This window comes from Lepisma saccharinum, chromosome 9 (assembly GCF_977018435.1).
Source record: "Lepisma saccharinum chromosome 9, izLepSacc3.1, whole genome shotgun sequence".
Lineage (NCBI taxonomy): Eukaryota > Metazoa > Arthropoda > Insecta > Zygentoma > Lepismatidae > Lepisma > Lepisma saccharinum.
Genome location: NC_139237.1, coordinates 93,593,017 through 93,605,255, shown reverse-complemented (window position 1 = coordinate 93,605,255; position 12,239 = coordinate 93,593,017). Strand labels below are relative to the sequence as shown.

At 36.8% G+C, this 12,239-nt stretch overlaps 2 protein-coding genes across 3 annotated transcripts in view; one reads left to right on the top strand and one right to left on the bottom strand.

Annotated features, from left to right (window-relative positions):
* psidin (phagocyte signaling impaired) overlaps positions 1 to 9,295 on the bottom strand; it is a 57,721-nt gene extending 48,426 nt beyond the window's left edge. The window contains exons 1-6 of the mRNA XM_083128653.1: positions 9,188 to 9,295; positions 5,484 to 5,569; positions 4,082 to 4,220; positions 3,152 to 3,345; positions 2,462 to 2,599; positions 718 to 872 (exon numbers count right to left, since the gene is read on the bottom strand). Of these exons, the coding sequence (XP_082984779.1) occupies positions 718 to 872; positions 2,462 to 2,599; positions 3,152 to 3,345; positions 4,082 to 4,220; positions 5,484 to 5,569; positions 9,188 to 9,248 (773 nt within the window). The 5' untranslated portion in view covers positions 9,249 to 9,295. The remainder of the gene's footprint in view (positions 1 to 717; positions 873 to 2,461; positions 2,600 to 3,151; positions 3,346 to 4,081; positions 4,221 to 5,483; positions 5,570 to 9,187) is intronic.
* Positions 9,296 to 10,410: 1,115 nt separating this feature from the next.
* LOC145992271 (PHD finger protein 12) overlaps positions 10,411 to 12,239 on the top strand; it is a 60,948-nt gene continuing 59,119 nt past the window's right edge. For both annotated transcript variants that reach the window (XM_083128652.1, XM_083128651.1), the window contains exons 1-2: positions 10,411 to 10,768; positions 10,927 to 11,120. In XM_083128652.1, the coding sequence (XP_082984778.1) occupies positions 10,682 to 10,768; positions 10,927 to 11,120 (281 nt within the window). In that variant the 5' untranslated portion in view covers positions 10,411 to 10,681. The remainder of the gene's footprint in view (positions 10,769 to 10,926; positions 11,121 to 12,239) is intronic.

The window sequence follows — 12,239 nt, the reverse complement described above, 5'->3', positions numbered from 1 at the left end:
TTGGATAATAAATTACCTTATAACTTATTAAACTGCTTGTATTATTACTTTTAAGTTATAAATGTTAGCTTAAAGTTTCTCATCTTTTGTGGGAAAAAGGGATTTTCCAATGTGAGATAAAATTCTCCCTCTATAAGAGTTGGCAATAATGATCAACTTTTCCTACTCAGGATTACTACATATGGCGCTTCTTTCATCAAATCGTAATTTTTGACACATTGTTGAGTTTAAAACAACTTCATTTTGCTAGAACACTGTCTCAAATCATACGAAATGCGTGTGTGTAACCACATAAGCATGAAAACCTAGTAAACCCCAACTTATACACGTTTTTATGAATATTGCAAGCTTACCGTAAGTACATGGATGAACCAATTTGACCAAAAATACATTGCCAATCTTACATATAGTAATAAACACTTGAAGATCAGAAGTGTACTCCTAGTCCACAATGTAAAAAAAATTATAATTTACTATTTTAATTTCTTTAGAAGAATAAGATCACCTCAAATAAGAGTGTCAAGCATTTTACATTATTTGTCTATAATGGTACGAATTCTAGTACCGTTATAAACTCATGTATTATTTGATGAGATAAATAAATTAAATGAATGTTGGCAGTATTTATTGAATTTCTACAATACCAGTTCATGGCATCAAGATATTTATCACAAAAATTTTGAATCGTAAAACTAACAATATGCAGGCAATACTTACTTTTCCCTGAGCAACTGTTTATAGATCTTATTGGTCTCCCTCCACCTACTCAACTTCATCAACAAATTGGCTTTCTTCAAGGACACCAACAGACAGGAAACCAGCTTCTCCCCCAGATGGCTGTCCACAACTTCCAGTGCTTCTTCGTATTTACCCTGAAAGAGTATGGCACCACTTCAACAAAGGACGCAGCTCAATGGGGCTTCATTCTTACCATGAGGTTCCTGGCTTCGAGTCAACCTGGACATGGGTGTTTTATGTGGATGTCATGGGTAAGATGCAATGAAATCTCACGCCACGTCTCTACATTATTAATATACAAATATTGACATGTACCTAACCTCAAGCCTTGCAGAACATCATGTAGTTAGGAGCTAGTTTCATGGGTAAAAAGATACAAAACACGTAAAAATTGTTTAAAAATGTATGTTTGGCTGGCAACTGGTTAACACATTCCCTGCCATGGTGGTTTCACCAATTTTTCCTCCTGCACCAAAGTGGTTATTGGAATTTACTTTTTTCCTGTAAAAAATAGAACAGCCAAACACTTTTATGTGCACTCGCCTCCAGATCCAGATGACACTGGCAAATCTACCTACCACCCCAAAAGAACCTGGCACACCACAAACAGCATCATAGCTCTTAACCTCGGGATCAACGACTACTGCTCCCCCACCCAACCTGGGCTTCACTGTTGCCACCCACACCAACAACAACATTATCCCTTTCAGTGACTGCTTCCATGCCTCGTCCCATCCACCAACGGATCAGTATGGAAAAAGGGGGACAACTCTAAGACCACAATAAAATTCACGGTTCTCAAGGCGAACTTTCCAAAAATTCAAACACACATATTTACAATATAAACGATTTTTGCGATTCAAATGTATCCAAAAATTCTAATTCTAATTCAATTAAATGGCACATACAAGATTTAAAATATTTAATTTAAGATGCGGAGTTTACATTTACCATTTCACATACCCAGACTCTAAAACCATGTACAAACACAAGTCACAAACGTTACGGGATATATTAATCTATGATAAAATTTCAAATTCAAATTTAACTAATTTAACTTTAAGATATCTTGCAATATTCTTCCATCTGCCAGATAGATTGCTCTGCAAAGGACACTAACAAAGCAAACTAAACCGACTGAGATAATTCTGTTTTATTTTCCATGCAGTTTTCATTTCCTTCTCGATAAGAATAAAAGTTAAATGGTGAAAAACTTTCCTCAAGCCATTTAAAAAATATATTTAAATTGAATGGGATTTGGATTAACAAAAGTTGCAGTTTTTCATGCCTACGGAGAAAAATTCATGCAGAACTCGTGCATGATTCCCGGAGCCAATAATTCACGCAGAATTACCAGAATTGAAGGAATTCCCGGTGAGTAGCCACCCTGAGAAAAGATCATCTTCGACTGATAATCAACTCTGTTCAACTTTGGAGGTCGAACTCTCGCTTTTCTTTTCTACCAACTCGCTTACTCTACTGAAGATGCTGCCCTGAAAATTTGAATTTTTCCTTCTTACTTGTCATGCAATGGTGCTATGATGTAATCCCAGCTGCTGTCTCAGTAATCCAGTCAAGCTTAAAGATTAGGCACCTTTCATGCATTCACGGGCCTTGAACTTTGTACAACAGAAAGAACACAAATGAAGACTGGCAATGTAGGCATGCAAAGAATCATTAGGAATAAAATGTTTTCCTCAGAGTCCCTCCCACTCACCCTTACCTGCATTTCTAGTATCATCAAGTACAGTTGAACTTCCTGTTCTGCCTCAATTTTTTCTTCTGTAACAAATTTCTTTACCATTCTTTCGGCCAATGGAAGGACGACAGTCTGAGCAAACGTCTCCTCTGCTCCGTATGCCTTGGAAATTGAAAAAAAAAATTAACAAAATTACCAAATCCTCTAATTAGCAATTCAAATAAACAGCCAACAATTTATAACACTTGATCACAAAGTTGATAAACTCTTTACTTAATCCAGGTAACGCACGCAAGACGAGCCATGGTGGTCTAGTTGGTAGGGTACCTGACTGCCACTCGGGAAACACTGGTTCGATTCCCAGGGTGGGTGATCCAAGTTCGGAATTTTTCCAGCCTTGTCCCCGTATAAAGTGGCACCTGGGCTCACCTAGCCTCAAATCCTCAACCCTGGAGGATAAAGGCAATGGAGCATGGTGCTGATTACATCACTCCAAAATTGCTGGGATCGAGAATGTGTGGGGCCCTATTCACATCCCCTAAATGTGCCTCCATGTGCACAGGGAACTTTACCTTACCTTAACGTACATAAGACGGATACTTTTGCACAAAAAAGTTGGTATTTCGCACCCCACTGTAATAATTAACGCATACTGAATTTTTAACCTGATTATAACATACCAATCAGATGAAAGTGATATGAATAGCAACACACCTGCATAACGACACTCATCACTGCCCAGAAGTAGTATGGGTTTTTTGGCTTCAACTTGTACAAGGAGAGAGCTGTTTGATGCTGCTTCTTGTACTCTCCCACTCGGACGTAGGCCATGAACAGGTGAGTGAGCAGCTCTTCATTGCTTGGATCCTTCTTTGTAGCTGCTTCGTAGATGTCGCAAATCTTTTCGGCTGAAAAGGGATTCAAACTTCAAAACTGTTTGGAGCAGAGGGGAATCAGCTAGTTTGCCTGCTCGAATCAAGCAAGAAAAGCAAGCTAACAGGAAAACTCAAAATATTATTTAAGCTACTTCCGAAAGTTTACAAGGAAAACTCGTGAGCATAATACCTGGACCTCGTCAGCTAAACTACACATTCCTTGTAAGAATATCTTCTGGAAAATACAATCCTGGAAAGTTTATGTTTAACCTTTAGCAGAGGAAGCTTCTTCCGTGTGTGAGCATCTACAAACAAGAACTTTCCAGGTGCAAACTAGCCACGAAGTACAAAATAAATTGTAGAGAAAAAAATCAGTTCAAAATCAATTTGCAGGGAAGAGTGACAAAAGTCTATTATTTTGAGGACATGTAATCCCATTCCCTAATTTTGAAAAAGAAAGGAAAATATGGAACATTTCAGAAAATCATGATTTTTTGGTAATTTTGATATTCTGATGTATCCAGTTGGATACGATGTGAACAAGTTTTTTGGGGGTTTTCATTATTACATGTAAAAGTAAAATATGTCAGCAAAAAGCAGTGGCCGAAGAGAAATCAACATTTTCAAATTTAGTTTGTTTAAAATAGTAACCATAAATACAATGTTTTGTGATTTGAATATGTCATGCCATCAAGTGTATACAAATTAACAAAAAATACAGAAATGAAATATCATGTGTGCTGCCGAAGAAACAGAGGTTAACACTCACATTTGTGGATCTCCCTCAAACAAATGGTCATTGCCTGCAAGGTAGAGTCATCGGTAGGCACTTCCTCCAACACACCCTCCAGGATCTGCTCGCATTCCTGCTCCTTGCCCAGCCTCAGCAGAGCCAACGCCTTCAACACCTACAAAGAATACAACAATGCTTTTATCTCTCCCACTTGGACAACAGCTGCAATATCTAATTCTAACAGGGCTCAAAGTAAATCATTCGCAGTGAATGCGCAGAGGGACTGGCACTGCAGCAGAAAGGTAAACATGGGAACATTTTCTATCATACTGTTTCTTTGAGCAATATAAAATGCAGGAATGTAAACTCAAGGTTTCAATGTACTTCCTGAGGAAGTTATCATTATTAGTACGGAACGGATTCTGTTTTCATACTGATTGTTTGAGATAGGTATTTTAGCACATGAAATCAAGTAAAATGAACAACTATGTTGCACCTTTTCCTGAGATTAGCACATTCATCCCCTTTTTATCTCCTTTTTGATGCTTCAGCACCTATTTCTTTCCTTTTCTTTCATGTTTTGTTAAAAATTGGACAAAAAAATTTACAATTTTCACTTGTCTTGAGAAGCTACATAAAATCAAATAGTCTCCCATTCAGCACAACTACAGTTCTCTATGTGGTCTGAGTGCATTATACACAGAAGGTGCAGGAAAGGAGAGCAAATAGCAGTAAATTCTGGTTACTTTATGCAACTACGTATGTAACTAATTATATTATTTGCTACAGTGTTTAATAAAGAATGTTTTGACCTGAATAAAGGCATTTTATCAGCACCTTTTTGAAAACATTTTCAGAACCTTTTTTCCCCTTTCCCAACCATAGTTGCACCTTGAAATCCTTTCCCTAATCATTAGGTTTGATTGCCTTATTTTCCGTAACCGAAGTTTCATGGCACAATTTCTCACAAAATGAAAAACTTTAAATTGCAAAACTTACTTCACTTTGTATCTAAAGATACCTGTTTGGTGGTTACGTGAAGAGAGGTAGTTCACTCTAAACTTGTGGTTCCTTTTTCGTTCATGAATGACTTCCCCACCTGTCTGGTGGTTTCATCAGGGTAAAATCAATTGTAAACCAAAACTGTGCAGAAAAATGAACCGTAAGTTTATTAGAGTGAACTAATTACTTTTTTTCCAACTTCAAACTCATTTTCTCTCATTTCCAATATTCTAAGACTCCCTAATCCTCTTGAAACACTTGGGAAAATCATTACAGAGTACTTTTCTTCTCTTGCTTGGCTTTACAACTATTCATATAATCTTATCAACCTCTCCACTCATCCAAACAATACAGAGAAATCATCAAAAAATGATGTAGCTATCTGATCTCTAAAAATGTTTGAATCAAAGCAATGATTTTGATATGGGCTACTTACCTTGGCACATTGAAAATTTCGCTGTTTTTTAAGAACTTTGTCCGCTTCCTGTAATGCCTTTTTGTTATTCCCATTATCCAACCAATCTGAAATGAAATTATTATTAGCTAAAGACAAATTTTATTGTTGCTACAATATCCACACAACTATATTTTTCTATACATTTTCATGGTAGTTCTGCATGCAGTATAGTCTAATGCAAAGATTATACTAGTCAAATTGCAATTCGCATTATCCAATAAGGTTAAAAAAAAAGGAAAAAAACAAATATTTTTAATAGCATTAAACCACACCAAATTACTATCTGCTTCTCTATATACTGCTAAGACTAAGAAGTCTTGCAACATACTTTGACATGTATTACATACAAAAAAGAAAACTCAAGTCCTTGGTGTTCAACCAAGTTTTATATAGTACACTCCATGGCAAAAAAGAATCGCCCCCTAGTAATAAAGTGTAAAAATTTTCTTGCACTGTTGGAACAGTTTCACTAAGCATTTTCAGCCTTTATGCCAATTTAGTTTCCTTCAAAATATCAACTTTCTTTCTATTGTTTCAAGTATGTTTACGGCAGTTTGGGGGCATCCATCTTTACTTATTTAGAATTTAGAAGGTACATGCTTATTTTGATTGTAATTGTAATTGACAGGAATGAATTTGCAATAATTTTCATAACATAGTAGGTCATTACAGTAACAATTGGCATTTATTGAGAATCCGATCTGCCACCTTCCAAAATATTTTTTCTCAATTATTAAGGGCCGTGCCCTCTCGTCCCTACGCTTTCGACGCCAGTATTGCCATGAAGCCAGAAGTACACTCAGCATAAAGAAATGATTGTAGTTTAGTGAAACAAAAATAGGGAACAGTGCCAGTGGCGCCAACTTAAATGAGCCTGTGGGGCTCCAACCCACACAATAATTTGCTCTTTTTTTAAAAAAAATAAAGTCTCTGCGATTAAGAAAAGTTTTCATCATTATAGACTGAAAGAATTCTTGCAAGTTTAATTACTAACTGTTTTCAAAATGTTACACAATTTTTATATGATACTTTTCAGTGTCCTATATTATTTACACCATCCATGGTCATCGCTATTAGAAAACTAAGGGAGGTTAAATAAGGGCTTAGAAACTAGATGAGGATTGATAGACACTAAAAACTCGCAAAATAAGCAGGCAAATAAGAACAAAATACAAAATAGGCACTAATCAATCTGCACATCGCGCTACGACGCCAGGGGTTCCAGGTTCGATTCCTGGCATCGCCATGAATGTTTGTGAGTGTTCATTCATCAATTCCATCACATCACTCATCTCAATCTTTTGCAAATTAGCCAAAAGTGGCACAAAAAGCTAAGGAAAATAAATGAAATCAAACTAAACGTGCTGAACATTTTTCATAATTTTCATGGATTAGGCACTGAAAAAGCTGTTATCTTCAAAAGAAGCACTTGTGACTAAAACAGTCACAAAAGAACACTATACGTGTGAAACATGAATACCACTCACTCAGGCACATAGTGGTTCAGATCCCACTTTAAATTGTAGGTCCAGTCCCGATTAGCCTTGCTGTGCATAAAGTGGACTTAAAACACCAACTCAATCAACCAATCAATTAATGCCACTCAGAAATGTCATGAGACATTTGCATTTTATGGCAAATCGTTTGCCTATTATTGCATAAAATTTAAAACAAATCTCTGGGATCACACTAAAAATTTTCTAAAACCATGCCAAAAACGAGTGGATGCACAAGGACAACATTTCGCACATTCCCTGTGAGAATTAGCGTGCTCATTTTGATTGTATTTGCAGATTCATGATTAGGAGGCAAAAATTAGTGAGTATGCCGAATTTGAAAGCAATTGAAGATACTTCCGGTATTGTAAATTCGCTCCTCGAGTTTTTGTGTGGGACTCGACAGTTGTTTCATGTTTGAAACCAATGTTATGTCATCAGTTGGGTGGAAGCCTTTATGGACGTAATTTTATTACTAACCCTGATGTACCTAACCCAACAATGAAAGAAAGTATTGAGATATTTTATTACTGAAGAGTTCTTAACCTGAGCTACCCAACCTTCGCACTGCATGCATGTGAAGTAAATGATAGCAGCAGTCCGTATCCAAGATTACAGTAAACAAATGGGTGCTGACAAACGAAGAACCATACAGAAGTATATGAAAAGGAAAAATTGTTCTCCACAAAGCATGCAATAAGTAATCGCTAAGACTTCGAAGTATGTCTTAACAGACAAATAGAGATCGAACCATTTAAAAATTGCATGTGACTATGGTTAGTTCGGAATTTAACAATCGGAACTTGGTGTCTTGTTTTTGAGAATTATGGAATATATTTAGAAGTGAACATGAGGCTGTCCATCTTTAAAATTTAAGCATTCTTCAAAGCATATTTTCAAGGTATGCACTCCTTTCGATTGAATATTTTTGCTAGGTTAGGAGCGTTAGTCGAAAAAGTTTGATGAAACTTTGTTTAGATCCATTGGTACTAGTTTACTATCCTTCGGACAGATTTCTTCATTTGTAGAGAAGAAACTGCTTACCGTAATAAGTTCCTGGAAGGTGTTTTGTGTGATGTGGGAATGTTTCATAGCAGAAATTCAACCACTGACGCATAGCCCCACGAACCATTTCCGGTAAGGTTAGGTAGGGTCACAATAGGTTACAATAGTTAAAAATTGGTTTCGAAAAAAATATGCGTAGCCCCACACACCATTCTTGCATAGCCCCATGAACCATTGACACATAGCCCCACAAACCATTTGCGGAAACGTATTGATCAAAAAAACGTGAATACACGTTAAAAAATGATCCGCGAAGCAAATAGGTAAGTACAAATGTCAAAAATTGACGAAACTCATAAGTTATAGGTGTCCGAAGGATAGTAAACATTTACCGATCCATTTTATGCTTAAATAGATTAATTGAGATTGGACCTACAATGTAAATGTAAAGTGTGATTCGCACCGCTGTGCAAGGCACCTTTACCGAAGCCCACTACACTGCTGCCAAAGAAAAATATAGAATAGCATTAACCAATAAAAAAATACTATGTTTTTCTGCAGATGATTTATTCCGAAGCAAGCTTTGCAGAAATCGAGGGCGGACGAATCATATGTAACTAAATTTTTTCAGAATTAGACAACTGAGTTCTTGCAGACAGTACAAGCTTACATTCCTTATAAACATGGTCATATGGACCATTGACAGAACTGCCCAATTATATTTACATTATTTGTTAACCCATATCGTTTGAAGTACAGCAAATTGTAAAATCTCTTGTTTCTCTTAAAACTTCATTTTTTGTCGGGCATCGCTATGGAAAGTGATTAGGAATTAATGGCCAAAAAAGAAGCCAAATATCCATTCTTCAGTGCAAACGGAATTTTACTATCACCCTCATTACGTGTAAAATAAAAACAAAATCAATGCAGTTGTAACTATTGTCGTCATGAAACACGTTAAAACTAATCTCATTCTAGCTTTTCTAGTTTAGGGTAGTTCATCTCGTTGGTGTTAGAACATAATAAAATGTAGGTAAATTTCTCACTAAAAACCTCATTGAATGAAAAACTGTTGTAAATGGTGTGATAGTATTAACACTTGTAAAAGTTTATATATATTATATCTAAATCATATAACTGTGATTGTTTATTTAGCGCTAGAAAGGAAGTCGTTAACATTACCATAGATTGGCCGTAGACGTCTCTCACTCACAGTACTGTCCACATGAGTTCTTCCAGCCATGTTGAGAACTACAAAATAATGCACTAGATGGCAGTCTATTTCCGTTGCCAACGATTTCACACCACGCTAGACGAGTCTAAAACATGGCTGCCGTACTTTAAAGGGAAAGATGTGTTGCTTCCTTCTAACTGTGTATGCTGCTGTCAGAACGCAACAGCTTTTGATGTATTTAGGGGTGACCTTTCGGGATTTTAAAAAAAGGCCGAGTCTGCTGCCACGCACGTGTCAGCAGTAAGAATAAGCTTCAAATTTGCTCCTGCCACGTAATTCGTCTGCTAAAAGGATGTTACAAATCTTAAGAACAGATGAAGACGAGAAAATGCAAGTTTATGATTAGTGGGAATGAATGTACAGGTAATTTAGAACCTTTTTCTTTAGAAAGCATTTAGCGATATTATTTTAATGCTAACGGAACCTAACCTAATTACGAGAGCACTTAAAACATTTATGTGAAAGTAATCGCTACAACTTCACAGTATGTGTTACAGACGTAATTGCACACATAGCATGATGAAATCACGATAAAACAAAGACCGAGTTTGCTGCCACGCGCATCTTTTTTGAAGTTCCAGCAGAAAGAGAACGTGGCAGCAGACACTACCTCAAAAAAATCCCGTCCCGACCAAAAATATTCTCTCCCGCACACCCCTAGCTGTAATGCTAGCAGTCAACACAGTTGACTCAACCACATACTCTCTGACTCAACTTTGTTCAGAAAGTTGTGTTTAACTGGACGGACACAAATGACAAACCAAAGAGAACCAACACAGTTTATGAAACTTTGTACCTGTATGCCGTGTTTGAATTTCAGATAGGTGGTTCAGCAAGTTTGTATTAGTTCTATATCCAATTCATAATAATTCTTGTTACTATAAAATAGGGGATATTCAACGGTTTTTTTTTCTTTTCCACATCTTCAGCACTGTTTGATTATGTATTCATTTAAAGTTGATACATCTCTACTTATGAAATTTTCTCCATTGTATCAAAAACAACGAACCTTGAACGTTATGTATCAATATTTTCTTTCCTGTCTGTATTTCGACTTTCCAAAACAATACAGAGGAATATGTTTGTAATGAAGTATAATTTTGTGGACGATTTGCCACATATGATCTAATACTGAATGATGATTGGGTCGTCATTAATCCTGGTGCGCATGCGCGAACTCACTATTTGTGATTAAGAGTAGAGAAATAAATATGCAGTAAAATAATTTATATTTTTCATCAGACTTTCTTCATTTTTATGTGTTCCGTGTGGCATGGAAATGTAACATTATAACTGGAGTACCTTCCGTGCAATTTGTAGTAGAATAAAGTTGTTAGAAGTGCGTATTTTTGAGCAGTGACATACACAAGAACTTGTAATGGGAGCTACATTCAAAGGAGTTCTTAATAGTGACGGTTTTAAGATGTACGAATGAGTTATTGATGGTTAGTGTCGAACTAGCAGTTGAAACAAAGTTTAAGATGACAACTATAGAATATGATCTGGATACATCAGGAGGTTTAATGCCTGTAAGTATAATTTTATTTGCTTAGGGTAAATTGTATCAAGATGGCGACTAGAATTTCAACAAATTTGTTAAAACTCGCCAAAAATTATTCTTTTTTTATTGTTAGATCATTTACGCATCTTAAAATACCAATTATTTTATTTTCCTTTTCATTTCTAGCAAATCCAGGCACTTATTGCACCACCAGTTAGTGAGGATAGTACAAAAGCTAAGAAGAAAGAAAGTAGGGAATTGCATCCTTACTACAAGAGACCTGGGAAGGGCCATAATCACGATAGTTGCGATTCTTGTGGCGAAGGAGGGAATCTTCTGTGTTGCGATCGCTGCCCAGCTTCGTTTCATCTTCAGTGTCAGTAAGTACATTAGTTTGTATTTCAAATATACTTATGAAACTGACCCAATATTTAAAATTTAGGTAAAATTTACGTTTCCCCAAAACGTCTTTTTTCAATTTTACAGGAGAAATTACTTACCGAAATGCGTTTATTTATACTTTAGGAAGGTCTTGGAAGTTTGCTTTCAACTCGTTGAATTTTTTTTGCCGATAAATCATGTAATTTTCGACATTAATGTCGCTCCGATGCATGAAAGCTGTTCCCTTGATGTCCGTCTACTACGTGAACCAAATATTTGCGAGCGTCTCATGACGTAACAACCGGTCAGTGTTTCCAAACGCGCGGTTTTGTAACTGTGTAACAGTTCTAGAACGTAAATAAACGCGAGTTACTGTTCATCATTTCTGATTACGAACTTGCGACAACATAACGTGCACAGGATCAGTGGCGTGCTCAATGTGAGGTTGATGGGGGTGATAACCCCCCCCCCTTTCGCCCAGTATCTCTAAGGCTATTTATGAATGGTTCGTGGGCTATTTATGTATGGTTCGTGGGGCTATCCGTGAATGGTTCGTGGGGCTATCTGTGAATGGTTCATGGGGCTCTTTTTCACTATTGAAACCTTTGCGTGGCCCTACTAACCTATCCACGCGCCAATCGTTCGTGGGGCTATATTTTTAACTATTGAAACCTTTGCGTGGCCCTACTAACCTATCCACGCGGTAATGGTTCGTGGGGCTATATTTTTAACTATTGAAACCTTTGCGTGGCCCTACTAACCTATCCACGCGCCAATGGTTTCAGTTGCTTTGTTTTATTTCAATCACTTATCGCACAACACTCTTGCTACCTTGCGTTCTGACGTCAGCAGACTGAAGTTTATTTTTAGGCTAAAGGCCTATGTTGTTATCCATATCATTAAAATTTCAGTAACACCAAACGTCTCTAATTCCCTTATTTTCGTATTTTCCACATTCATACTTACGTATTCTCCATACTAGTACCTAGATATTTTGCTATGAAGAAGGTCGCAACACTGCATAACCACTGATCATGGACTACGCTAGTCAAGATTTCTCCGCCATATCGCGTGTAACGCAAGCAAAAGCAAAGAAAATAAAAATACTCCATATTTCG